The following is a 26,392-nucleotide window of genomic DNA, read 5'->3' as shown; positions in this document are numbered from 1 at the left end:
TGTTTTGTTTTGTTTTGAGACAGAGTCTCACTCTGTCGTCCTGGATAGAATGCAGTGGCATCATCATAGCTCCCTGCAACCTCAGACTCCTGGGCTCGAGTGATCCTCCTGCCTCAGCCTCCCCAGTAGCTGGGACTACAAGCATGCGCCACAAAACTCAGCCAATTTTTTTCTATTTTTAGTGGAGACAGGGCCTCCCTCTTGCTCAGGCTGATCTCGAACTCCTGACCTCAAGCTATCCTCCCGCCTCACTCTCCCAGAATGCTAGGATTACAAGCATGAGCCACTGCGCCTATCCTAGAGATTCCTAATAGAGCCATTAATAAAAGTAAAGATATTGCTTCTGGGGCCTCTCTTCAAAAGGCAGTGTGAAGACAGACCTTAAGGCTGAGACCGAGGGGTAAAAGTGGAAGTGCCGTGGAGAGGGTGGAGCAGATGGATCCTTACATGGAAAACCTCATTGATTTTGTAATCTCGCATCTGAGGATGAGACAGAGGGTGGTGGCGGATCTGTCCAGACCTCTGACGGCAGACTTTCCAAACAGGGAGTCGGGGTGCCACATACAGGAAATAACAAACTAACTGAGGGAAGGAAAAGGAAGTTAAATCGTAACATTGACAGAAAATAATATAAATCTTAAAGAAGCAAGGCAGAATCAGATCTCTTTTAAGTCCACCTAACAACAAAAAAAGCCAACAAATTCTGAGACCAAACTAGAAAATAAATACATGTTTTCCCTGAAACATTCAGGCACAATAACATCAATTTTTAGTGTAGGTGTTGATATATTATAGGCAAAGGTCCCTGGGAGGGCCTGCAGCTGTCCCCGAGGTCCCCAAAGCCCCAGGCCCACACCTGGCCCTGCAGGACCCCAGGCCCTCGTGGCCTGTCCAGTCCCGACCTGGCCCCTCCTGCCCTGGACAAGGGGTCACTCCGTGGGGAAACTGAGTCTGGAATTCCGTGCACACCTGCATCCCGGAGGACGACGCAGGGGTAGATGCCCCGCTGTCCGCCCCGGGGCCTGACCGAGCTCTACCTAGAGGGGAAAGTCCTCTGACCTCTGTCCCCGTCCTGGGGAGGAAAGCCGGGTGGGTAAGGGCAGAGGCCGAGACGCCGCATTTCCGCCCGGCTTAGCCACGTGATCGCACGCCCGTCTGTCACTCGGCGGAACACTGCGCAGAGGCGGCCAAGCCTGGAGCACTGTCCAATCAGCGTTCAGGGGGCGGGGAGTGCCTGGAACACTGTCCAATCAGGCTCCGAGGGCGGGCGGTCGCTGTCCCCCGGGGCCGCGCGCGCTCTGCCTGTCCCTGAACGGCGCAGGCGTCCCGGTGCCCGGCGCGCTCCCCTCAAGGGAAGCAGAGCTGCCTCGGAACGCTCAGGAGCGGGCGGGACATGGTGAGTCGCAGGGTCCGGGAGGCCGCGGGCCGGAAAACCCCCCGGGGAGGCTCCGGGACCCGGTCAGGCGGCCGCAGGGTGGTCCGGGGCCCGCCCGGCTCCCCGAGGCCTCCGGGGCGGGGAAGCCGGTGCCCTGAGCCCGACTCCGAATCTCGCCGTCCGGCCTGCGGGTCCGGCCTCCGCCCGGGACCCCGGACCCTCCCCGCTCCTCACGGGCAGCCTCCCGCGCTCCCGAGGCCTCGGGTCCCGCTCATAGTTCGTGCGCAGCGCAGCCGACATCTCTCTCCAGGGCTTTGGTGGCCGCGTCCCTCCGCTCGGCAAGAGCAGGCGGCCGGGCCCCCAGTCCCGCGGGGACAGTCCCAGGCCCTCCCTGGGATGGGCATCCGGGAGCGGCGGCGGGTCGGGGCCCGGGCTGGTGTCCTGATCTCAGCTGCCAGAGTTCGGGGACCCGCCGGGCTGCCCCGCAGGACAGCGCGGGGTTGGTGGCGGTCCCCGGGGCTGGGAGGTATCGCCAGGCCCCGCCATGTGAACAGCCCACTGCTGGGGCACGCGGAAGCGTGCCCCCCTAAGTCCCAGTGTCCTTCTTGGGGACACGGTGGTTAGTTTCCTCGCACCCGCAAGGTGCTGGTAGTAAGTGGGGAAGACAGGTGACTCCCGGCCCTGGGCTTTCACATACAAGGAGGAAAAAGACACGAGAGAAACCCAAACCTGGGAAGGAGTGTAACGACCCGAAAAGCAAAGTGCACTTCAGACACATGGCAGGGGCCGGGCGCGGTGGCTCACGCCTGTAATCCTAGCACCCTGGGAGGCCTAGGCGGGTGGATCGCTCGAGGTCAGGAGTTCGAGACCAGCCTGAGCAAGAGCGAGACCCATCTCTACTAAAAATAGAAAGAAATTATCTGGCCAACTAAAAATATATATAGAAAAAATTAGCTGGGCATGGTGGCGCATGCCTGTAGTCCCAGCTACTTGGGAGGCTGAGGCAGGAGGATCGCTTAAGCCCAGGAGTTTGAGGTTGCTGTGAGCTAGGCTGACGCCACGGCACTCACTCTAGCCTGGGCAACAAAGCGAAACTCTGAAAAAAACAAAACAAAACAGACACAAGGTAGGGACACAATCAGTTGGGAGGTTGGTGACTTTGTGTCCTGGGACTCTTGTAACAAATGGCCACAAACTGGGTGGCTTGAAAGAACAGAAATTTACTCTTTCACGGTTCTCTGGACTTAACTTTCTGAGATCTGGTCTTTTCCTGTGAGTGCAAACCGATGGGATTCCAGGATTTATCCTTGAGAACACTACTGAGGGAAAGAATCTTGGAAAAAATAGAGAAAATCTCCCTTCCAATGTGGCTGCAGAAAAAATGAATACGAGTTTACAAAAAGAGTGAGGGAGATAGATTGGTGAATTACAAAGATTCACAAAAATATCAGTTACTTTCCTGTGCAAAGTGGAGAATTTTGGATTTTCTGTGTCCTGTTATCTCGACTTCAGAAATAAACGCTGAATCCCAGGAGATGAGTCTTGTAACACTAGACATGTGCAAATATGATTGTTTAGGAATAATTTGGTAGAATGGAAATAACTAGCTGGCATCATGCATCCAAGGCCCATTCCCACTTTAGGGCCCATGCTGTGGCTCTTGCTTTCATCTGGAAGGATCTTTTCACACTCTGCAACTCTGGGCCGAGACTTTGCTTTTCCATGAAGTTTACTCTAAACACCATAATTAATTTTGCATATTTCATTCCTGCTGTCTTCATCCTCTGGAGTTTGCTGTCCTCCCTCCTCCCCAGAGGACATATCCCCTCCACAGAAAATACATGATTTCATTTTGTTTTGAACGTCTGACTTACCAAGTTTCTCAGATCATAAGGCCTTAAAAGAGAAGAGCTTTTTACTTCTCATCGTTTTACTGCATCCAAGTGTTTGGCACGTACTATGCACTCAAGTTCTTTTTGACGAAATGGAGGGACTCTGGTGCCCTGGCATTGTGTTTCTCAAATGTAAAAAGCTAGGAATAGAATCAGCACTTCGATAAAGGATGAGCTGGGATTACTTTGAATCTATACATAGATTCAAAGGTGAATTTATATCCTTACAATATGGAGCTTTCCAATCCATGAACTTGGTATGTCTCTGTATTAATTTTGATCTTCCTTAATTTCTCCCAGTAATGTTTTATTGTTTTCTTCATAAATGTTTTACAAAACCTTGGTTAGACTTCTGACTCTGCATTTAAGATTGATGTTGATTGAAGTGGTATCTTTTAAAATACTATTACTAATACATAGAAATAAGTGGATTCTTGAGCATTGTTCTTTTAACTAGTGTCCTCATTAAGTGCAAAATAAATTTTAATTATTCCGTTAGTTCTCTGAATCTACATGCAAAATATCTGCAGAATTTCAACACTTCTCCTATTCATTATACCTTTCATTTCTTTTACTTTCTTTAGTTTACTCACTAGGACCTCAGAACTCAGGGTCCTAAAGTAGCATAAACACACTGTCCATCCGTCCTTGCTTGACAAGAAACTGTTTACGATTTGAAAATTTTCATTTAACATTGCAGATTTTTTATGCACCCTCTCCCCCAACTAGCCCCATTCCTTCATGTTGTAATGTATTAAATTTTGATATCTATTAATGATAGTGACGTAACATTCATATTTTGGGGTCCTAGGACATGAATTATGGTTTTCATTAATGTGGTAAAATGGAGTTTCTGAATCAATTTCTAAACACTTTTGCATTCCTGGAATAAAACGGGCTTCATTGTGCTTTTTAAATATTTTATTTTTTTACCCAAGAATATAGATTCAAGTTGTGCTGAATATACACTCCTGGTTGTGCTGTATTATGCATATTATTCATTACTCTGTTTAGGGTACTAATGTCTTTTATAGAATTTTGCACTTAAACATTTTTTAATGATATTATGTTTAATTTTTTAAAGGTATACTGTTAAGCTCTTGGCATGTCTCTAAAAAGTAATTACTTCCTACATTCATAATTATCAATCTCTTTAATAATTAGTAAAACTGGCCTGGAAAACAATTTGAAATTTTTGTTTCCTGTGTGTGAATATTTTAAAACACCCTTTTATTTTCTTTCAACTACTGAATACTATGGCAGTCCTCAGATTTTAACATTTTATTTTAGATCATTCGTGTCACGTTTAATCCTTGCAACATCCTAATTAGCATACTTTTTGTCTGTAACTTTATTAGTTCCTGCTTTGTTTTTCTTGAAGAAAGTTGCCAAAGGTTTGTCAATTTGTTTTCAAAAGATATATGTATTTATTTAGCCTATTTTTATATCATTAATTTTGCCGTCCACTTTTCTTTCTACACTTTTTTCCTTTATGCTACTGTTCATTTTCCAAAATCTTGAGTTCATTTTTTAGCCCGTCCATACTGCTCCATCCTTCCTTTTGGGAGTCAATGATATTTCTGCTCTTGGCTGGCATGGGGGACAATGGCCATCTCCTTTGATTCTCTTGCCTCTCAGTTGGGACTTGGTGAAGCTGACAAACACTTGAGACCTTTCCTGGAATTTTTGTGAAATTATGACACTTTGTTTCTAATTCTTTAGAGTTGAAAAATGCAGTGACATTAAAAAAAAAAAAAAAAAAACAAATTCAAGTATCCATTTCCAGTGTGACTTCAACTGGTTGTTTTACTGTTTTTATTTTACTCCGTCCTAGATCTGTTTGCTCGTATGTTTCTCACTCTACAGGCCCTCCTGTGTTTTATTTATAGTGCTTAACCCCATTACCTATATTATATCTGATTTACTGCCCTTCCCCTAAGAATTTAAGAATCATATGGTTCAGAATTTTTTCCTTTTAAGTGCTGTATCTCTATAGCATATGTATATAGTAGGAACTGTCTGAATGTTACCTAAATCAGTTTTAGCAAATGAATGAGCCAGAGAGTTATAGGCATGGAGGAACAACTTGCTTGGGACACAGGGCTCCAGTAGAAGGAGCCCAGGGATGTCTGAAGAGAAGTTTCATTTTTCTAGTCTCCTCAGGGTCGAAATCTGCACTGTCCAGGACAGCAGCCACTGACTACATGTGGCTGTTGAGTACTTGAAATACAGCTAGTCAAAACTGGCCTGGGTTCTATATGCAAAAACACATACCAGACGTGTAGGACTGTAGTATAATGAAAACAATATAAACTATCTCAAGAATTATTGGGTACATGTTGAAATGACATTTGTATTTAATGGATAAATAAAATATACCATTAAATATAAGGTTAGTATAAATATAAATAAATTCCAATACTCCTTTTGATAATATGGATTACATATGTGGTCTGCATTGTATTCTTATTGGATGGGATTTCCCTAGATTAAGGATTGGCAAATTATCTTCCACAGGTCAATTTCACCCTAATACCTATTTATGTCAATAAAGTTTTATTGACACACAGCCACATCCATTCCTCTACATGTTGTCTGTGGCTATTTTTGTGCTACAGAGTTGAGCAGTAGCAACAGAGACGACATGGCAGAAGAATTCCAAACATGCACTATCCATTTATAAAGTTTGCCGACTTCTGCCCTAGATCATCTGTAATTCATGCTGAGGAGTAGTAGCTGTAATAATACTGTAAGGTGTGTGCAGAAACGCAGCTATTAGGAGTTTAAGCTTTGAAGGCAAGCAGACCTGCAACATTCTAATTGGGTGACACTGAGCATGTTAATAATTCACTGTGTCTTAAGTTTCTTCTGCCATATAGATTGTAATGATATGTATACTTGGAAGATTTATGAGGATAAATGAATAAGCTAATGTGTGGGAATTTATGTGCAAAACGTCTCACACAGGGGTGCTCAACAGCACATTTTATTGCTATTGTTGTGATAGAGATTGTTATGGGTTTCATGGCTTTAAAATGTCACCTGACGCACTGCAGTGGAGGAGCTGGTTGAATCTTGTCTGTAGAGAGAGAGTTGTTGTTAGACAACTTTTGGATTCCAGTGTAGCAAGAGTAATTAAAGGATGCCCAGGCATCTTACCTCACTTACTGACCTCACAAGCAGAGTCCCCATTCTGGAGCATTCTAGTGCTACTGGTTGTTTATTGTGCAGGCAAACTGTAGCACCTGTGTTGCAGTGTGGCAGCCTGTATTGACACCCCTGCATGTAGAAGCCAAGGGGATGATGTGTTTTCTAAGAGACCAGGTTTTCTGGGGACCCTGCTATCGGATTCCATGCTCAGCGGTGGGGGAGTTATGCTTGTCTGCATGCCAAGGGGGTTGGAGATGGTTACTGTGTGTAGAGCTCCCAGGAGCCTGGTATAAAAGTCATACTTCTGAATTTTCAGACAGTGGGAGTGGATGTTCTTTTCGAGGAAAGTGTCACCTGATCCCTTTATGAATTTCTAATCTTAGCAAATTCACAAACTTTTCTGGACTCCAATTAACCTACTTCTACAGTAGGACTCATGACATTTGCTTCCCAGGCATCAGGGAGCACTCTTTTTTGCAGGAGACAGTGCTGTTCTGGGATCTCATGGCCACAGTCTGTGTGCTGAGGGAGCTGTCACCTGTAACTGGTGGCTAGCAGCACCCAGGCCCCTGAATGTGGGATTATGGTGAGGTCTGAATCTTTGTGCTTCCTTTCTCTTGTTGGAGCCCAACTTATCTATACATTGCCTGTCTCCTGGAAGAGGATGTAGAAAAAGGAGAGTTGCTGTTTTATAGAAAAATGTCATAAATAAGTAAATATTAATGCTTCTTGTGAAGAATATTCTTATTCCACCATATAGGCCTGTCAGTTTATAAGGATTGGAGTTCTTCAAGGAAATATATCTATCTCAGAGCCTGGGTTGAAGGTTGGGCATAATCAGGCCTCTGGGAATCAAGTTGTTGGTGGAGGTATAAGGAAGGAAATGCTCCCAGGCCCTCAATGTGTTTTCATTCATTAAAACCTCATTCAGGCCTGACCCTTGTTGCCTGTCATGGTGAGAGCTATCGTGGGCAAATGAAGAAGGTGAAATTATTTTCATCACAAGGAACTGATGTTTTTAAAAGAAATAACTTTCATTTGTACAGTATTTCCTTCATTTCTCCAGTGTATTGTGGTCTTTTCTGGACCCTTCAGATGGAGAGGAAGAGTGGAAGAGTGGAAGTAGTCACAGTCAAACTGCAGAGAGATAAGTTCATCAGAGGTGCTGTTAAATCTCTGAGGCAGGATGGGATCACTACAGAAGAGGGTGCTGAAATAGGGGGGAAATAATAAGATGATGGAGCCTTAGAGTAGACGGGAGGCCACAGAACCATGTGTGAACTTGCTATGATTTGATTCTCAATCCTCCAGTGCCGGCAGCCTCATCCTCCCTCATGCACACACTGGTGGAGAATGGTTTCTCATTGAACCAGAATTTGTTCCGTGTTTTAGGACTCAGTGGTCTTTGAGGATGTGGCTGTGGACTTCACCCCAGAGGAGTGGGCTTTGCTGAATCATGCTCAGAGGAACCTCTACCGAGATGTGATGCTGGAAACCTTTAGGAACCTAGCCTCAGTAGGTAAGGATGACACCATCCCTTCACTTAATCATTTAGAGTATAAGTATTCCCTAGCTACTGAGCTTGTCCCAAAACTTGGGCTGAACAATGGGAATTTACTGCTAAGTAAGACAGACGGGGTCACATTACTTATGGAATGCATCATCTAATAGTTTTTCTCATGAACTACTACTATATAAGCCTACTTTTTCTCTTAAATGCCTTTAGCCTCCTGAAGGGTTATAAATCTGTGCCTTAGAGGAACAGTCCTTGTTGAGGAACATTACATTTGGAAATATTAATGAACAAAATAAATGAATTTTCTTATTGAGGAAGGTGAATTTGGCAGATTCCTTGGCTTCATTGTTTGATTTTCATGTATCCTCTCAAAAGGTCCTTGTTGCAAGGGAAAGACCATCCCTATATTTCTTTGTCTAAAGTTAGGATCTGGGCAGATGCATTTGTCCATTTCCTTTCCAGTTGCTTTCCTGATAACAAGGCATACGTATTCCTATTTGTCTCACTGTTCTTGGAAGTATTTTCAGTACATTGTCTACCATTTTGTCTTCTAGTTCTTATTACTGTTAAATTCCTGAAACAGCTAAAACTCCTCAAAGTCTTTTTTGCTGTAAAATGCATTCTTCCTTATAAAATTTATTTTTGGATCACTATTTGAAAAGGAATGTACATGTTCCCTACTTATTTTGTTCCCTTCATCCTACTAGTTTTTTCCAAAGAAAGTAAATTTTGTTACCATTTGTTTTATATATAACACACAACTTAAAATTTATGGGTAAAATCCTCTGCACTATATATTTGGGAAAGAAATAAGAAGTGAACAGAATATACTATGATTCATAAAAAATGATTCCTGGTTCTTCATTTTAGGAGAAAGCTGGAAATGTTATGGCATTGAAGAACAGCACAAGAACCAGGGGACACATTTGAGGTGAGTGACATTCACATAAGAGAAAGTAATGTCTCAGGAGAGAGTATTGGCATGCCATTTGTGTGTGTGTGTGTGTGTGTGTGCATGTTGATATATCGGATATTAAGCATTCACAGAAATTTTTCATCAGTTTTATAAAAGTGATGTAGATGTGGATTGAGACATAGTTCAGTTGTAAATAATTATTAAGAAAAAAAACCCAATTTAAGAAAACACTGAAAATGATACCTGTGGTTGAGCCCTCTGTCAGAGTATTCAGCTCATACCACTTTGAAACAATTCCAAGGTCAAAAGATATACACGTTCACTAGAAATGGTGACTGTAATCATATTAATCATTAATAGCCATCAACAAATCATTAACAAAAAAATTGATAATATGTTTCCTCTTTTCAACAGAAGTCATGTGGTGGAGATACCCCTAAAAAATAATGAAAGAAATCAATGTGGAGAAACCTTCAACCAGATTCCAAAACTTAATGTGCATAAGAGACTTTCTACTGGAGTAAAATCCCATGAAAACAATAAGTTTGAAAAAGCCATCATAAATACTTCATCCCTAAAGAGTCACATAGCATCATCTCAACATGGACAAAAACTCTATCAATGTAAGGAGTGTGAGAGAACTTTTATTTGTTACTCATCCTTTAGGGCACATGTAAGAGCTCACACTGAAGAGAAACCCTATGCATGTAAAGAATGTGGAAAAGCCTTTATATATTTCTCCAAACTTAGAGTACACATAAGAACGCACACTGGAGAGAAACCTTATGAATGTGAAAAGTGTGGGAAAACCTTCAGATCTCCCTCAAACCTTTGGACACATAGAGAAACTCATACTGTTGAGAAACCTTATTCTTGTAAAGAATGTGAGAAATCCTTCTCTTCTCCTTCTTCCCTTAGAAAACACATGAAAGTTCACAGTGCAGAGAAAGCCTATGAATGTAAGGAATGTGGGAAAGCCTTTCTTCATTCTTTTTACCTGATCATACATGCAAGAATGCACACTGGAGAGAAAGCATACAAATGTGTGGAATGTGGGAAGGCCTACAGTTGGCCCTCAGACCTTAGGATTCACATGAGAACACACTCTGGAGAAAAGCCTTATGAATGTAAACAATGTGGAAAATCCTTCAGTTCTCCCTCATCCTTTAAGGGACATGTGAGAACTCACACTGGAGAGAAACCATATGCATGTAACGAATGTGGGAAAGCCTTCAGTAGTCCTTCATACTTTAGAACACATGTGAGAATTCACACTGGAGAGAAACCCTATACATGTAAACAATGTGGGAAGGCCTTCAGTTGGTCGTCATCTTTTCGAGGACATTTGAGAACTCACAGTAGAGAGAAACCCTATGAATGTAAGGAATGTACAAAAACCTTCAGTAGACTCTCATCCTTACAAAGACACGTAAGAATTCACAATGGAGAGAAACTATCTAAATGTAAGCAATGTGGAAAAGCCTTCTGTAGTCCCCATCCTTAAAAAAACACATAAGAACTTACACAGGAGGGAAAACCTTATGTTAGTAAGTAACATGGGAAAGCTTTCATGAAGATTACTTAATGTACACAACAAATTTCATATGGTTAGAAATTTTTGTAAAGGTCTTATATAGTGTTGGCTTTATTAGTGCCTTATGCTTAAAGTAGACCTCTAGCACATTATTTCTGGTTCTGTTTGAGAAAAACACTTAGGAGATAAGTATTCCTTTATGTATTACTTTCCAAGGGGTGCTATAACAAATTGCCACTACATTGGTGGCTTAATGACACAAATTTATTCTCTTACAATTCTAGAGGCTAGAAGTCTGAAATCAAGGTGTCATTAAGGTTGGTTTGTTTTGGACATTCCCAGGGAGACTCTGATCTCTCCAAGCTTCTGGTGGCTACCATCAATGCTTGGTGTTCCTTGGCTTGTAGATGCATCATTCCAATCTCTGCCTCCATATTCCCATATCCTTCTCTAAGAGTTTTATCCCCTTCTCTTATAAGGCATTGGATTCAGGGTCCACCCTAATCCATCATGATCTTGAGAACCTTAATTACTACATCTGCAAAGATGCTTTTTCCAAATAAGGTTGCATTCACAGGTTCTTGATAGATACATCTTTTGGAGGGCACCATTCTATTACATACCTGCTTAGTCAAATTATATAACTTTTGGTATATATACTTTTAATTATGAATTACTTATGCAAAAATTGTCCTATTTGTAATATAAAGTTTTTCAGACTCATCTTTTGGAAGTGTGTTGCCAATATGCAACTGTTGGGATTTTAGATATATTTATTTCTAATTTTCATTATGTTCCAGACATGTAGCTATTATGTTAATGATACTTTAGTATCATTAGGATTTTATTTCTGGCCTAACATCACAGATACTGGAATTGATATATCTGATACATATCCTCTCTTTTCTCCTTTCTAACACGCTATTTATGGTGCTCTTAGTCTTTAGTATTAAAAAAATGTATATTCAGTATTTTTTTCTAGTTACTAGGCACAATATTTCATTATCCTGGGAAGAACTGCTAAACACCAGGCTGTTGAATGAGGACACCCTCGTCTGACTTATTTTCCTCTTTTGCTGTTTTCTGTTTATCCTAGCTCCTGGCTGAGAATTGGACACAAAGTTTTGTATTAAAAACATAGAACTTGTTGCTTGAAGATGATAAAATATAGAGTAGATGTATGGTGCAAGATTACCCTTTCAACATGGGTACATTTGATAGACTCTCTTCCCTATATTGGTGCAAGTTGACCAGTGGCAAGACTTGCATGAGATCTGGAAAGCAGAAATGAATACTGTGTCATACTTAGTTTTTGGAGCTACCATACAGGGAGATAAACAAGGTGCATAAGGGCTTGACAGATGCCCATTTCCAGCTGTTTTTCCTGCTTTCTGGGCCCACCAATAAAGGATGTCCACAAACCAAACACCATACCTCCATTGTTGGTGACTTCCACAGACATCTCCAGTAACTCTCCTGACATAGATCTACTTCCATGCTCATCCTTCCACAATGCCCACACAAGCCACTTGTTTGTACTTTTGTGATTGGTGACTATCACTGTTGCTCTGACTCCCCTTTGTCTAGTTCTTACCAAATTTGTTCTAGGTCTAATTTGTGCATTGAATATCTTCTTCCATGTGTCTAGTGGCCCTGTGTTCTTGGCTCCACCCTGAAAGTTACACTTGTAGCATCAGAAAACACATAGGACTTTGTTTCCTGATTGCAATGTTGAGTGGTTGTATTTACCCTGTACTTTTTGTTTCTGGACAATTCCATATGAGTAATAGACACCTTGTAGATATATGAAGCAGATTGTAGGAGTTTTCTGTTATTCAGAGCTGAATGCCATCTCTAAACAATAAACTCGATATGTGTTAAGTAATTACCATTTTTAAATTTGGAAAATAATCTACATTTTATATGAAAAACACAAGGTTCTGTATATATTTCTTAGAAAAATCCCAGAACTGTTTTTATATTTGCTTTGTACTTAAATTTTTAACATTATAATTCATGTACTGAGAAAGGATATGTCAAAGTGTTCCAATACAATTATGAATTGTTAAATCAATTTTGTAATTTTATGTTTTTAAACATGTTAGGTCTGAGACCATAGTGCTAAATGTTTTTGAATTTTTTATGTGATTTTAAAAATTCTTTTAATGTTAAACAACTTTCTCATTAAAATGATTTATTTATATAAAGATTACATATTGGTTATGTCAATGCCCACCAGATAAAAACCATGAGAAACACACTTGCAGTTGAACAAAGTTGGGTTTGTTGGCTTATTTCAACGTGACTGCATAGCACGGGGAACAACAGGACATCTCAGAAACTGCATGTTACATTGGACTTTCCTTAGGTGACTTGGGGTGGCTTCAAGGAAGCAGGCTTTGCACTAGGTTGGATGTTGTCAGGAAGTTTACATTAAAGTTAATTCAGCAAGCTTTGGTTGATGAAACCCTGCACTTTCCATAGAAAGCACTGGTCCTTGACCAGATAGATTATCCTAACAATGTGACTTATGGTAAATGCCTGTTTTAATATGCCTGAGGCCATAGACAATGCGGTATGTGTTTGATCTGAGACAAGCTGGAGACTAAGTAGCTAATGTCAGTCATTTGGATGCTGCATGGCTACATGACTGACCTCCAATAAAATCCCCAGACACCTAGCCTCAGATGAACTTCTCTGATTGGCAACACTTCACAAGTTGTCACACATCATTGCCAGGAGTGCCTCTTGACTCCACTGAGAGGACAACTGGAAGTTTTTGCCTCATTTCTCCTAAACTTCACCTTAATGGCCTTTCCTTTTGCGGATTGTAATCTGTGTCCTTTCACCATAATCATGAGTACAACAGCTTTTCTGATCCGTCAAACCTACTGAATCATTGAGCCCGAGGATGCACTTTAGGAACTTCTGATACAGGAAGTGAATATAATTTTATGATTGGAAATTTTAATAGTTCTTGTCTAGAAGCCAGGAAGCGTAGACTTGAGCTAAAACTGATTTGTAAAGAAGCAGAAGCCAGTTTTATTAGCTAGAGTAGGGGAATAGTTCATCATTTTGTGGTTTGCATAATTCCTTTTGTTCTGTGCAATGACACAATTACATAGCCCTAGTGAAGCGGGTTCACTGTGCTTGTCTGAGTGCAGTGAGGACACCCATGCATGTAGTAAGTTACATGGAGCAGGTTTATTACATATCGATAGGCAGAAAGGGACTAGGGAGGCCTAGGATTCATGGTGAGCTGATTCCTCAAGGCTCAGAAGGCTCTCTCAAGCAGATGCAGCCTCAACCACACATGCCTCACTTACACCACACCTAAGGACCTCAAAAGGTGGCTGGTCCCAGGCCATATACCTCAGGGGAAACATGACATGCTGGGCTAAAGCATTAAATGACATCCTGTGTTTTTTGGGGGTGGGTAGGGGGAATGGAGTAGAACTCAAGTATTCCAGCCAGCTCCATCCACCCTTATCTCAGGATGTTGCACTCCCAGTACATTCTGGTTATTTTTGAGAACTGCAAGTGAGAGAAGGGAGAACAGTCCTGCACTCTTGTTTTTGCCTCACTCCATCATGATCACCTACTGGCCCTCTGTGATGTTGGTGTCATGAAAAATTATTTCTGTTCAACAGAACACCATGACTAAGGAGTGAATGCCAGGCCAGGTTCCAGTTCTCAGGAGCTGACTTTTCTATGTAAACAGCTGAATGTTGCTTACTATACATCTGCCATTGTTTTCATTGTTTCCCATAAATTCAGTTAACATACATAAATTCAGTGAACCCTCCAAAACTATAATGTAGACACTTTTATCATTTCCTTTTGTGAGTTAACTGAGTCCTGCCCATTACGAAGTTTGAAAGTGATATAAGACAGGATCAGGATTCAAGACAAGTCCTAGCCTACCATGCTCCTTACTAATGTTTGAGCCTCTGTCATGTACCAGGCATTGTAAGCTCAAAATGAAAACAAATAGCCTCAAAATTAATCAAAGCATGGTGGGCTCTCAGCTTAGAAGCAATAAATAAGTCTTTGCAGTTCCAGTGCATGTATTTTTGTGGGAAAAGGGATGTTTTTAAAAACTGAATATTTTAACGTAAAAAGTAGAGATTTGGTATAAAAGATATTGGAGGGAAAAAATTCACACCAAGGAAGATAATAGGGAAAGCAGGAGGATGTGTAGTCTGTATTTTTTCTGTGGAGGGTATCAGAAAATGAGGATGTATTCATTAATTTATATTTCCATCATCTAGTGTGTCTTAAGGAAACACTGTTACAGGGACTGCTCCAGGGTGTTTGTAAATAGTGAGGAGTGATACACAGTCCATGATTTTCTACAAAATAAAATCCTCATGGTTCAGGTTTATTTTTGCAATGGTCAAAAGCTTTAGGTCATGGGATATGTATTTATGAATGGGAAAAGGTTTCTGTCACCGGAGTCCCATCATTTATTAGGGCCACTGAGTGTGGTTGTTTATATTAATAGTCCTTTTGAATGAACTGTAACTTTTATTAAAGAGGCAGCATGATTATTTTGCTATGAATATATTCTGACAGAATTTATAGTTTAGAAGACCATAGAGTTGCCCCTATGTTAGAAAAGGTATAAGGTCATCCATACCGTTTTACTCCAGCATGTGGAGTAAAATTCCTAGAAGCAGAATGACATCTATGTAAGCTCTTGGTGATTTGGTAGTTGCAAGCGGAAGCACCAGGGAGGGTGAGGGGAATTCTAGAAATAATAAAGGTGAGGGGAAGACATAGTATCAAAGAAAGTATATTGGGCATTCTCAAATATGGAAAGTTTCAATACCCTTTCGTAGAAGATGGAAGATTTTTGTTTTAGTGATGCATAAAGCCCAAAAGGGAGCACATTTTGCTCTTCACAGATTATTTACACATGCTTAGTCTTCCAGTACATGTTAGAGGAAAGAAGAAATGCAATATCTTTTTGCTTAAACAGCAAAGGAAGCCAAATCTGTGTCCATTTTCCCAATATTAACATTTTTATCACACGGCAGATATTTCAGTGTAATTGAACAATTACCATCTCATTTGATATTCCCTCTCCCCATCGCTACCACCTTCCAAAGAAGAAAGTTAAGCATAAGGAGCACATTCTTGCATAATCTCATGGAACTTATAATAATGATAAAAGAATACAATGGCAGGTGTTAAGACTTACTTCGTTTCACGATGTGTACTAGCCACTGTAAAAACCTAAAACTCAGAACATCACTAAAAGGAAAGTGTAATTAATTACCCTGTCTTACAAAAATGAGATCAGACATTATAAATCTGACTCAAATGCTACAATGACTGCATTTATACGGCAATCAGCTTTTGGAGAAAGCTAAGGTTTAGGAATCTATAACAGATAATGGTCTAAGGGTGGGGAGGGAGTTTGACTACAAGTTGGGCAGCTCTAGAGTAATTATTTGGGGTGGTGGACTAGTCTGTGTCATGATTGTTCATACCACTGTATGCACCTGTGAAAACTCACAGAACTTCATTAAAAAGACTGTTACCATTATGCACATTCATAAATAATCAAAAACGCACACACCTGTGAACTAAGAGGAAACTTAAACTCACCTGAACCTTGATTTATAGGTAAGCAAAGCCAATTCTTTCCATCTCCGTCGCAATCTTACAGAGGATGGCAGGTGTGGGAAAGTAAACATTTGAAGTTACCAGTCCTTTCTTGGGACCCAGCATGAAATTAGGACACGCCCCCTAGGGCCGTGTCTCTCTCACCTCAGACACATATCTGCAGGGCAGTGAGAGGTTCCTGGAGTCTGAGTTCTGGAAATACAGTAGGTCTGAAATGTAAAGTTCCCTTTTGAGGTTCCCCCTGGGCGGAATTCTGATGCTTAGCCGTCTGCCTCATGTCTTCCGAAAGCTCGTATCGGGGCCCTTTCAATCTTAAAACGCCTATTCCACATCCAGTTCTTTCTGCTGGGAATCTTCTTTAGAGATCCATAGGTGTCCTCGTCTTGAGAATATTTCCTTGGAGCCCCGAGAAAGAAATCTTAGCAATGTGGTGAAAAGAAGTAGAAAATGGGGGTAACCTGGCCTCTGGACACCGGCACCCTGACCCCTGGGCCACAGGAACCCGGCGCTTCCACCCCATCTCCTCGGGACTCCAACTTGCAGTCGCCATGCACGCCACTTCCGGGAGAGGATGCTCCACCCACAGTCGCTGGGGCACGCACAGGCGCACGGGCCCCCGGGTTGCAGTCACCTGACTCAGTCCTGAAGCCTGGGGAGGCTTGGGGCCACACATGCGCAGTCCACACCTATGGCCCCTGCACTTCTGGCTTCCTGCCCATCCTCAGGCATCATGCAGGGGGCCTGTTGAGCAGTTTCCTTCTTGCCCCCTGCTCGCCCACTGCTGGAGAGACCACCAAAGGAACCCCAAGCCCTTTGGGAAAATGCAGTTAAAAAAAAAAAAGACAGCCCTTAGGCGCTAAACAATCTCTGCCCTCAGATTGCTCCCAGCATGCAGTGCAGCCCATCCTCCGGGGCGGATGTGCCCCAGGGGCCGCTGGGAGTTCCGACCTCAGCAGCCTGCGCAGGTGGAAGAGAGTTTTCCTTCCGGGGGGCTGGGCGAGTGGAAAGCTATGAGGCTGGTTTTCTCGAAGGCCAAGAAAGGGAGGCGTTTACCATAATGGTACTTTGTGTATCTGAACATAACCAGGCATAGAAAAGGTACAGCTCTCCAAAGAGATTGTGTATTCCTGTTGCTCCACATCTTCACCAACACTTCGCAATTTCCTGGGTGTTGATTTTCTTATCTTAGCCATTATTATGGTGAGGACGTAGTGGTATCTCACTGTGCTTCTAATTTACATTTCCCTTATTACAACATTGACCATAATTGAAGAATGTGTTAGCCATGTGGATAGCTTCCTTTGTGAATGATTCATTAAATCTGTTTCTATTTTACTTTTCTGCTGCACTGCCTGCTGCATTAATTTGTAGGAGCTCATACTCTGGATGTAAGCCCTTAGTAATATATGTATTGCAAGTTCCTTCTTCCCTGATATATGCTGTCTTTGCACTGTCCTCATAGTGTTTTTGTTGAGTAGTTCCTAATATCAGTGAATTCTGTTTTTTATGGTTGGTGTTTTTGTGTTTCAAGAAATGTTTGCCTATTCCAATTCATGAAAATCATCTATTATGTTTTCTTCTTAAGTTGTTTAATTTTTACATTTATCTTCAATCTGGAAAGAATTTATATGCATGGCCTGATTTAGAGGTCTAGATACATTTTATTTTTGTGTGAAGTTCCTGGCTAAGGAGCAGAGGCAAGAATATGACTCAATGTTCATGGCTAGGAATGATCACAGACAAAGGGGGAGAAGCCGCCAGGTTGGCTCAGTTTACATCCACAAAGAGAAGCCCCTACGAGTCCCCATGGTTGGAGGGTGGTGCAAAAGTGAGGAAAATAAGGCCAGACAGCACTAAATGTCAGCCTATACTGCCAGTGATTTGACAGGACTCAAGGTTCATAGGTAGAGGACTTTGCAAAGATTCTTGGGCTCCATGTGTGTGTAGAGGGAGTGGGCTGCCTCACTTATAGCTTTGGCCTGAGCAGCATCCTAAATAATACACACACAGTCACCGCAGTCACCGGCTGCACTTGCTTGAGCCCGCTTAACCTTCTATTAAATTCTGACACGTGCTCTCTGCTACCACCTAGTGATAACTAATGAAAATGCACACTCCCTAAAACAACTGATGAGAGGGTGTTTAGAAGACTGTAAAGGTCAATGACTTGTAGTTTTTAGAGCAGAGTCAAAAGAATAAACTTGTCCTTTTGTGACTTGGGTTTAATTTTCTTTCGGACTGGATAAAGCCAAGATTTATGGATGGTGCAGTAAAAATGTAATCACCCAGACTTTGGCACTTGGGACACACAGGTAGACACTCTTAGAAATAATGGTCTCAGAGAAACTAACAGATTTCCATGTGATGCAAACACAGCACAGACTCTCTGTACACCTCCCCTGGCTTATTTTTCTCCCTCAGACTTACCACCATAACCATATATTTTACTTAATGTATCTATTTTGCCTTCATAGAATTTCAGCTCTAAGAGGAGTATTTCCTCTGTTCTGATCACAGATAAATCAACAGCACCTGGTACAAAACCTATTACACATATAGAAATAAATGCTTATTGCAAGACTGGTACATGTATACACAGACGCCCTGTGTGGGGACTTTTTCTGTTTATCCACACTCACAGGTTCACATCCACTTGATCTGTAGAAAGCGAAGGGTTGTCTACCCACATTCAAAATAGCAACAATGTCTGTTGGCCACTGAATGTACCTGATAATATTGATTCACAATGTATAATGCTTAAATTCACAAAGTTACAAAGTTGATTTGACAATTCATACTTTCAATATTTTATTCAGCTTTGAGTAAATGAAAAATAGAAATTGACATTTGTTAGTACACAACTTATTTGAAAACACAGTTACTAGGCTATTTCTCAGACACATTTTATACAATTACATAGTATGCAATTTATTTGAAAACACAGTTAACATGATATTTCTTAAAAACAGAAGCTTTTGTTTTAATCATACATAATCAAACATAATAATTGAACACATGCTGAGAGATTGTGTTCAGCTCTGAATAGCAGAAAAACCCCACCATATGCCCAATATATCAGTAATGTATTTATTTATCTAATGGAATACCGGATCTATCTAATTCTAATGGAATACCGGATCAAGGTAGTCTCTCAATGATACAGTAGGGAAACAATCCCATGTGTTTTTATGGCTGCACCATTCTATCTGCCATGGTGGAATCAGGAATACAGAAGCATAAGTGTTAACAGAATGAGGTATTCACCATACAAACTAGACTTTACATACATATGTTAACACTAGAGTAAAGGGGAGTCAGAACATCAGATAAGATCAACCATCATGGCATCCTGACTCAGTGGCCTGGTGGACAGCGTAGGGCTTACAGGAAGATCCAAACTGTGGATGTCTGACCATGCACTGTAGTACATCCATGATGGGAAATCTGGTGGGGATGTCTGTGGAAGCCTACACCTCTGAAAAAACGGAAGTCAAGCAGTTGATATGTGTAATCTAGACCCTGGTTTTCACAGTCCCTATGCATCCATCTATCCTGTATGGTGGTGGCTCCATAAACTGAATAATTGCTTCTTCCAAATCCCATGCAAGTTGGGATATTATGGAATTCTAACATGGAACCATATAGAGAAGGCATCCTGGGAACTGTACTTCCTAGTCTTACCTATGTTGATATAACACAATCCAGCAGAACCATCTCCTCCTCTAGATTTCACTGCCATATAACAGGCCTCTCTTCGTAACTCAAACCTATTATCCAATTCCCAGCCAGAAGCAGCAACTGATGAAGAGTAAACAGCAACTGATGAAAATAATAGTTCATAGGAGACTATACTTGTCCTGGCCCGCAAGACTGTCAACGCGGACCCTGGAAGAGGGAGTGGGAATTGGGGGGACAAGAGACATGAGAAATGGAGACAAGACAGGAGTCTGATCAAGTCTCACTTATTGTACGCTGAATGGCAGGTTATATAGGTCAGCAAAGCGGGAGAGGAGAAGGCGAGGTAAAGACAAAAAGCAGCCGTTAAGCAAGGCGGGAAGCATCAGCTCCTCCCATGGTGGAGATAACTGTGCTGCTGCTCGTGGAGTGGAAAACTACTGAGCTCAGGCGTCAGAGGCAATGCTGTGGCCGGGCCTCAAGGCTCTGGACAGGCCCCCCCCTTTTTTTATTATTTTTAATGCCGAGAGGGTTCCCTCGGGGACTGCGCCTGTCTTAGGTTGTCGAGTCTTAGGAAACCACCCGTACCCGTCACTGGTCGATAGTCCTCAGAGCGACTAAGACCTGTCTTAGGTTGGTGTGGTCTAGACCCAATCTTACCCGTCTTTGGCTGTCCAGTCCAGCTCGCAGGGAGGTGGCTGACAATGTGTCATCTCTTATTTAAAGACAAGCATGAACCACCCTGTTCATTCATCTCAAGGCGATGATAATGGACCTGTATAGGCTTAGCCTGAATGGCCTCAATCTGTTGTCTGATGAATGCCATGAGCTTATTAAGCAACAAAGGTGCCAGTGTAAGGAGGAGCAGCAGGGTAATGAGGGGACCCCAAAACGGTAAGAGGTAGGGTAAGAGTCCACTTAATCCGGTCCAGAACGGGTTGGCCGTCATCTCCTTTCTGCACTGTTCTAGGTCGTCTTGTAGCTGTTTAATCTTGTCTCTGATGATTCCGGATTTGTTTGCGTAGAAGCAACATTTCTCCTGTAAAGCCAAACAGATGCCTCCCTGCTCTGCTGTAAGTAGGTCTAAGCCCCTTCTATTTTGTAGCACTACCTCAGCGAAGGAGCCCACCTGGTCTTGTAGGTCCTGGATAGTGTCTGAAAGGATCTCAACATCTGAGATTAGCTGTCTGGATAGTTTGGTGTATTGGGTGAGGGAGACGCCCAGGCCTGTAGTTCCAGATGCTATGGCGGTAGTTACTCCCAAACCTACAAGCAGCGGAATTAGCTGCACTGCTCTTTTGGACATTCCTATGATGTGATCTATGGTAGGAATGGGAACAGGTTCGTCTCCAGGGATGATGTCTATGTCTGGAAAGAGGTAAGCGACTGCACACCTGCCTGTCCAGTTCCCAGGCAATAGAGTGTAAGCCCTATTGCTACCACAGACAAAAACTGTACCATTTGGAGCACATAAAGGACCCGTAGCGTTAAACGCTTTGCTGCAGTTGGCAAAGCCGGCCATACCAACGTCTACCTCATCAGTGCTGTTGACCATGACAAAGCTTACTGCCCCAAAAGCTTGTGTCAGGGCCTGGGGCTGGCCCCTCATCCCGTTTCGCTGCTGGGGTGGCAGAGAGTTTCCCTGACTATCAGTTTTGGACCGACACTCATTGGCCCAATGTTTCCCTCTTTTGCACCTAGGACAGAGACCCGGAGTTTTTGTTTCGGCGTTCTTGTTGGGGGCCCCCCGGCAGTCCTTTGCGAAGTGCCCTGACTTGCCACATTTAAAACAGCCCCTTTTATTTTTATCTCTATTATTGAGGAAATCTTTTACTGTTTGTCCACTAAAGGCTGCCGCCATTGCCAGGCCCTGTTGATATGAGGGGCCGATATCCGAACAGAGGCGGATATACCCTGTCAGATCTGTCTTTTTTCTATACGGTCGAATTGCTGCCTGACAGGCCGGATTGCCATTTTCGAAAGCTAGTTGTTTTCGATAAGAGATTTTTTCCCAAGAGATTCCTTCCCAGGAGATTCTTTTCTCAAGGACATTCGCCCTGCACAGCTGGCCTCTTTATCAGGAAGTTATTTGTGATGTGTGTTCTTTTTTTTTTTTTTAACTGCATTTGAGCATGGTTTTAGCTCTTTATCGTAACCAAGCAATAAGCAAGCAAGCTTTGTGTACAGAAGCAGAATTTGGCTGTTAGCTAAGAGCAAAAACAAGTCACCATCAAACAAACTAAAATATTGTTTTAGTCCTATTTTACATTCCCCCCTTTTTCTTGTCTCTACGAGCATCCTTGCTCGTGTATGGGGTCTTTTATTTTATGAGCCTTTTATGTTCCTCTTGTCGGGTCTATGGCTGTCATCACCGTGGGTGCGGAAGCCATGTTATAGGGAGGAGGGTATGAGATAGATGGAGGCCAGTCAGGATTATATTTTGCTGCCTCCTCTTCTATTTCGCCCCAGTCCACCTCTGAGGGATCAGGATTATTTTCATTATCATGTTTTTGCAGTTCCCTGCTCACTGGGAACTTTTTAGGCTTTGTACTGCACTGCAAACTCTTCCTCCTTACAGAGGAACATTTGGCCCCCTCCTCCTCTTAATTTTGTGCCAAAGGAACCTCCTGGGTGCCCTTTGCCGGAAGAGCCTTGGCTCCTTCATCATCACTATTTAAGGAAATAAGATCTATCTCTTTCTCTGGCGGGAGTTCTCGGAGATCAGGTTTTGAACAGGATTGTCTTAATAAGTCTTCCGTTTGGGCGATAGCCGCCACTATCTGTGGATAGTCCTCCCTTTTGTCTATTAATTCCTTGATCAAGTTCCAATATGAAAAGGCTGTAATGGGAACCTTTTCAGGCCCAAAAGTTCTGTAGTAATCTTGTAAGGCATCTCCTACTCTTTTTCATCTCTTTATATCAATGGTTCCTTCTTGCGGGAACCAAGGACAGGTGTCCTTTATGAAGTCAAAAAATTTAAGCAAGTCATAACCTTTAACCTTTACTCCTTGCGCCTTTAAAGCCTCTTTTAATTGTTTCACATAAATCTGATGCTGGCTGAGTTCTTGCCCCATGTTCAGATGCTTTCACTTACCTTCAGTTCCAACGCGGCAGGTTCCCATGGCAGCTGAAGGACACTTTGCTCACTTGTATTGCCGGCCTTTCTTTGCGTCTGTTCCTCACGTTCATCCCTCGTGCCCAGGCCCCACGTTGGGCGCCACTTGTCCTGGCCCACAGGACTGTCAACGCGGACCCTGGAAGAGGGAGTGGGAATTGGGGGGACAAGAGACGCGAGAAGTGGAGACAAGACAGGAGTCTGATCAAGTCTCATTTATTGTACGCTGAATGGCAGGTTATATAGGTCAGCAAAGCGGGAAAGGAGAAGGCGGGGTAAAGACAACAAGCAGCCGTTAAGCAAGGCGGGAAGCATCAGCTCCTCCCACGGTGGAGATAACTGTGCTGCTGCTCGTGGAGTGGAAAACTACTGAGCTCAAGGTCAGAGGCAATGCTGTAGCCCGGCCTCAAGGCTCCGGACATATACTCTTTCAAGACTTTTGCATACTTACAAATTTCTACCACCTATTTATTAGCCAGCCAGCAAAATGGAAGACGTATTCTCGGACCAAAAAATTTAAGTCACTGAGAATACATAGTTTATGTAAATGTTTTAATATTAAAAATTGTTGGATTTCTAGTAAAATAGAAAGGTGGGGTATAAGTAATGGGTAAGTGATATCCAGTTTGGAACACATAGAGCCAGTCAGAAAATGCCAACAAATATCAATGTTTCATTGTCTAATGGTCTCATATTTACAGAACAGCCAAAGAACTATGTAAAAATTAAACTTAATGAAAATTAAAAATACACTTCATACCACCCATGGGTCCAACATACTTCTAAATGGAAAGAGAAAAATTATTAACTGAATTTATAAGGAAAAACACTTTTATCAAAATTTATGTACTACAGATGAAAGAGTACTTAGAGAATTCTCACCTCAATCTTTATCTACCAGAGAACTGGAAATTCATTTGCTAGAGGTCTACTTTTAGTATGTCTTACTGATACAGGCAATACTATATTTATAATCTTTATAAGATTTCTCTCCTGGTGTGAATTATCTAAATCATTATGCATTAATTTGCATAGGATTTCTCACACTACTTAGATTTATAGGGTTTCTTTCTAGTGTGATTTCTCATATGACTTTGAAAGGACTTGGGACAATTGAAAGCTTTCCCACATTTTTCACATTTATAGGGCTTCTCTTCAGTCTGAAGTCTTACATTTTTGGAAGAATGAGGCCCAACTGAAGGCTTTCCCACATTGTTCACATTTATAGATTTCTCTCCATTGTGCTTTCTCACATGTTTGTGTAAGGATGAGGACCAACCAAATGTTTTCCCACATTTTTCACATTTATAGACATTCTCTCCAGTCTGCTTTCCTACATTTTTGGAAGGATGAGGCCCAACTGAAGGCTTTTCCACACTGATTACATTTATAGGTTTCTTTCCAGTGTGCATTCTCACATGTTTGTGTAAGGATGAAGGCCAACCAAATGCTTTCCCACATTTTTCACATTTATAGGGTTTCTCTCCATTGTGAATTCTCACATGTCTTTGAAAGGATGTAAGCCAACAGTAGGCTTTCCCACACTGCTTACATTCATAGGGTCTCTCTCCAGTGTGCATTATCATATGTACTCTAAAGGACTTTTGGCAACTGAAGGCTTTCCCACATGGCTTACATTCATAGGGTTTCCCTCCACTGTGCATCATCACATGTGATCGAAAAGATTTGGGGCAACTAAAGGCTTTCCCGCACTGCTTACATTCATAGGGTTTCTCTCCAGTGTGAGTCCTTATATGTTCAGTGAGAGAATGGGAACGAAGAAATGTTTTCCCACAAAATTTACATGCATAGGGTTTCTCTCCACTGTGAGTTTTTACATGAATCCATAGGTATGAAGGACGACCGAAGGCTTTCCCACATTCCTCACATCGATGTAGTTTTTGTCCACTATGACTTCTTTTGTGTCTCATAAGGGATGAAGAATGAGTAAAGACATTTCCACACTCACTGCATTCATACCGTTTTACTCCCATAGGACGTTTCTTGTACAGCTTAAGATTTGGAATCTTGCTGAAGGTTCTGCCATGCTCATCATCTTTACTATTTTTACATGGTCTTGCCATCATTTCAATTCTGTGAAAAATGGGAAGCACATTATTAATAGTTTGTGTTAATAATTTCTTAATATTTACTAATGAGTATTAAGATTACATTTTTACCATTTTCTATGTAAGGTTTTCTGTCTTACTTGAATTAATTCAAAGTAGAATAAACTATATGATGTAGAATAACTTTCAACTATTGCCTATTACTACAATAGCAATATATGGGGTTCCCTCATAATTGTTTCCAACTGAATTATCTTTCAACACTTTGTGTGTAAGTCAGATAAAGAAAAAATTGGGGGATAACTCTCTGTGAATAAATAAATTTGGAGCAAGGTTTATGAGGGTTTTGAAAAATTTCATGAAATACTATGATTCTGTAGTAGGATATTACTTTTCATTTTAAGTGTAACTCACCTCAAGTGTCTCCCCTGGTTTTTGTGCTTATCTTTGATGATATAGTCTCCCCAATTTTTTCCTAAAAGGGAGGCCCAGGCATCATTTCTTTTGAACCTTGCTATTTTCTGTTCAATGGATAATTTTTCTCCAAAAATATCCTCCTGAGAAATTAACCCATTGATTTTAAGTTGAGTCTCATTATCTGAAACAAAAAAGTGAACAAATCTTATTAGAAGTCACCTGTGAGCAAATAAATACGTTTGGGTGTTTAGCTGTTTCATGACTTCATTATAAACAGGCACGAGAGTTCAAAATGGCAGGCAATTTAAAATTCACAAAAAAATCACAAGGTTTCAAACCATAAATCTCTCTGTGGTCCCCAAATGACCCATGAATATGTACCCACACTAATGACACTAAAGGAACCTAAGGCTTTTAAACAAGACAGAAAGAAAACATACATTAATATATATATATATTATTATCACAGAGAAACTATTAAATTATAGGTCAAATACAACAATGATTATAACTGTCCTATTAAACAACATATTCCCCTATTACACTCCAAATCTAAGAATAGGATCAATGAGCAAGAAATACTTATTCTTTAAATAACTAAGTGAAGAAATTATACCATCCTTACCCACTGAGGCCAGGTTCTTGAAAGTTTCCAGCATCACATCTCTGTAGAGTTTTCTCTGAACAGGACTCAGCAAGTCCCACTCCTCCACTGTGAAGTCCACGGCCACATCTTCAAAGTCCACTGAGCCCTAAAATAAGCCACGTATATGTGCAGGAGTATGGATGAAACTCATGGCACTGGGTAACTGGATTCAACTCATAGGAAGTTCCCACAAGATCCTATGGTCTCCCCACATCTATTTATGACTCACTTGTCAGACCTCTTCCTTTATGTCCATAGTCACTTGAACACATCACCAGTTAGAGTGGGGAGTAAAATTTCTTAACTAAAATAATTTAGCCAGTCACCAAACAAATACAAACATAATAATAGCAAGTCCAGAAGGGAAGGGCTAATTTCCAGAGTTGTTAAATATATTACCTAAAATGCCCAGTTTTGAATAAAAAATGACAAGGCGCACAAAGAAACAGGAAAATG

General features: G+C 41.6%; 1 protein-coding gene across 1 annotated transcript; it reads left to right on the top strand.

Moving 5' to 3' along the window:
- The first annotated feature begins 1,326 nt into the window (after positions 1 to 1,326).
- On the top strand, positions 1,327 to 12,611 carry LOC123633264 (zinc finger protein 555-like). Its single transcript, XM_045544370.1, has 4 exons — positions 1,327 to 1,396; positions 7,810 to 7,936; positions 8,804 to 8,864; positions 9,264 to 12,611. Exons 1-4 carry the CDS (start codon positions 1,394 to 1,396, stop codon positions 10,351 to 10,353), a joined length of 1,281 nt encoding a protein of 426 aa, XP_045400326.1. The 5' UTR covers positions 1,327 to 1,393; the 3' UTR covers positions 10,354 to 12,611.
- Positions 12,612 to 26,392: the final 13,781 nt, after the last annotated feature.

This window comes from Lemur catta, chromosome 1 (genome assembly GCF_020740605.2).
Source record: "Lemur catta isolate mLemCat1 chromosome 1, mLemCat1.pri, whole genome shotgun sequence".
Classification (NCBI taxonomy): domain Eukaryota; kingdom Metazoa; phylum Chordata; class Mammalia; order Primates; family Lemuridae; genus Lemur; species Lemur catta.
Note: the sequence above shows the minus strand (reverse complement) of the source record. Positions and strands in the feature narration are given on the sequence as shown.

What these genes read in the sequence shown, in the direction of transcription:
- LOC123633264 (XM_045544370.1), top strand. An exon ending in TAGGAACCTAGCCTCAGTAG is followed by an intron (nt 7,937 to 8,803) that starts GTAAGGATGACA and finishes TCTTCATTTTAG; the next exon opens with GAGAAAGCTGGAAATGTTAT. An exon ending in AACCAGGGGACACATTTGAG is followed by an intron (nt 8,865 to 9,263) that starts GTGAGTGACATT and finishes TCTTTTCAACAG; the next exon opens with AAGTCATGTGGTGGAGATAC.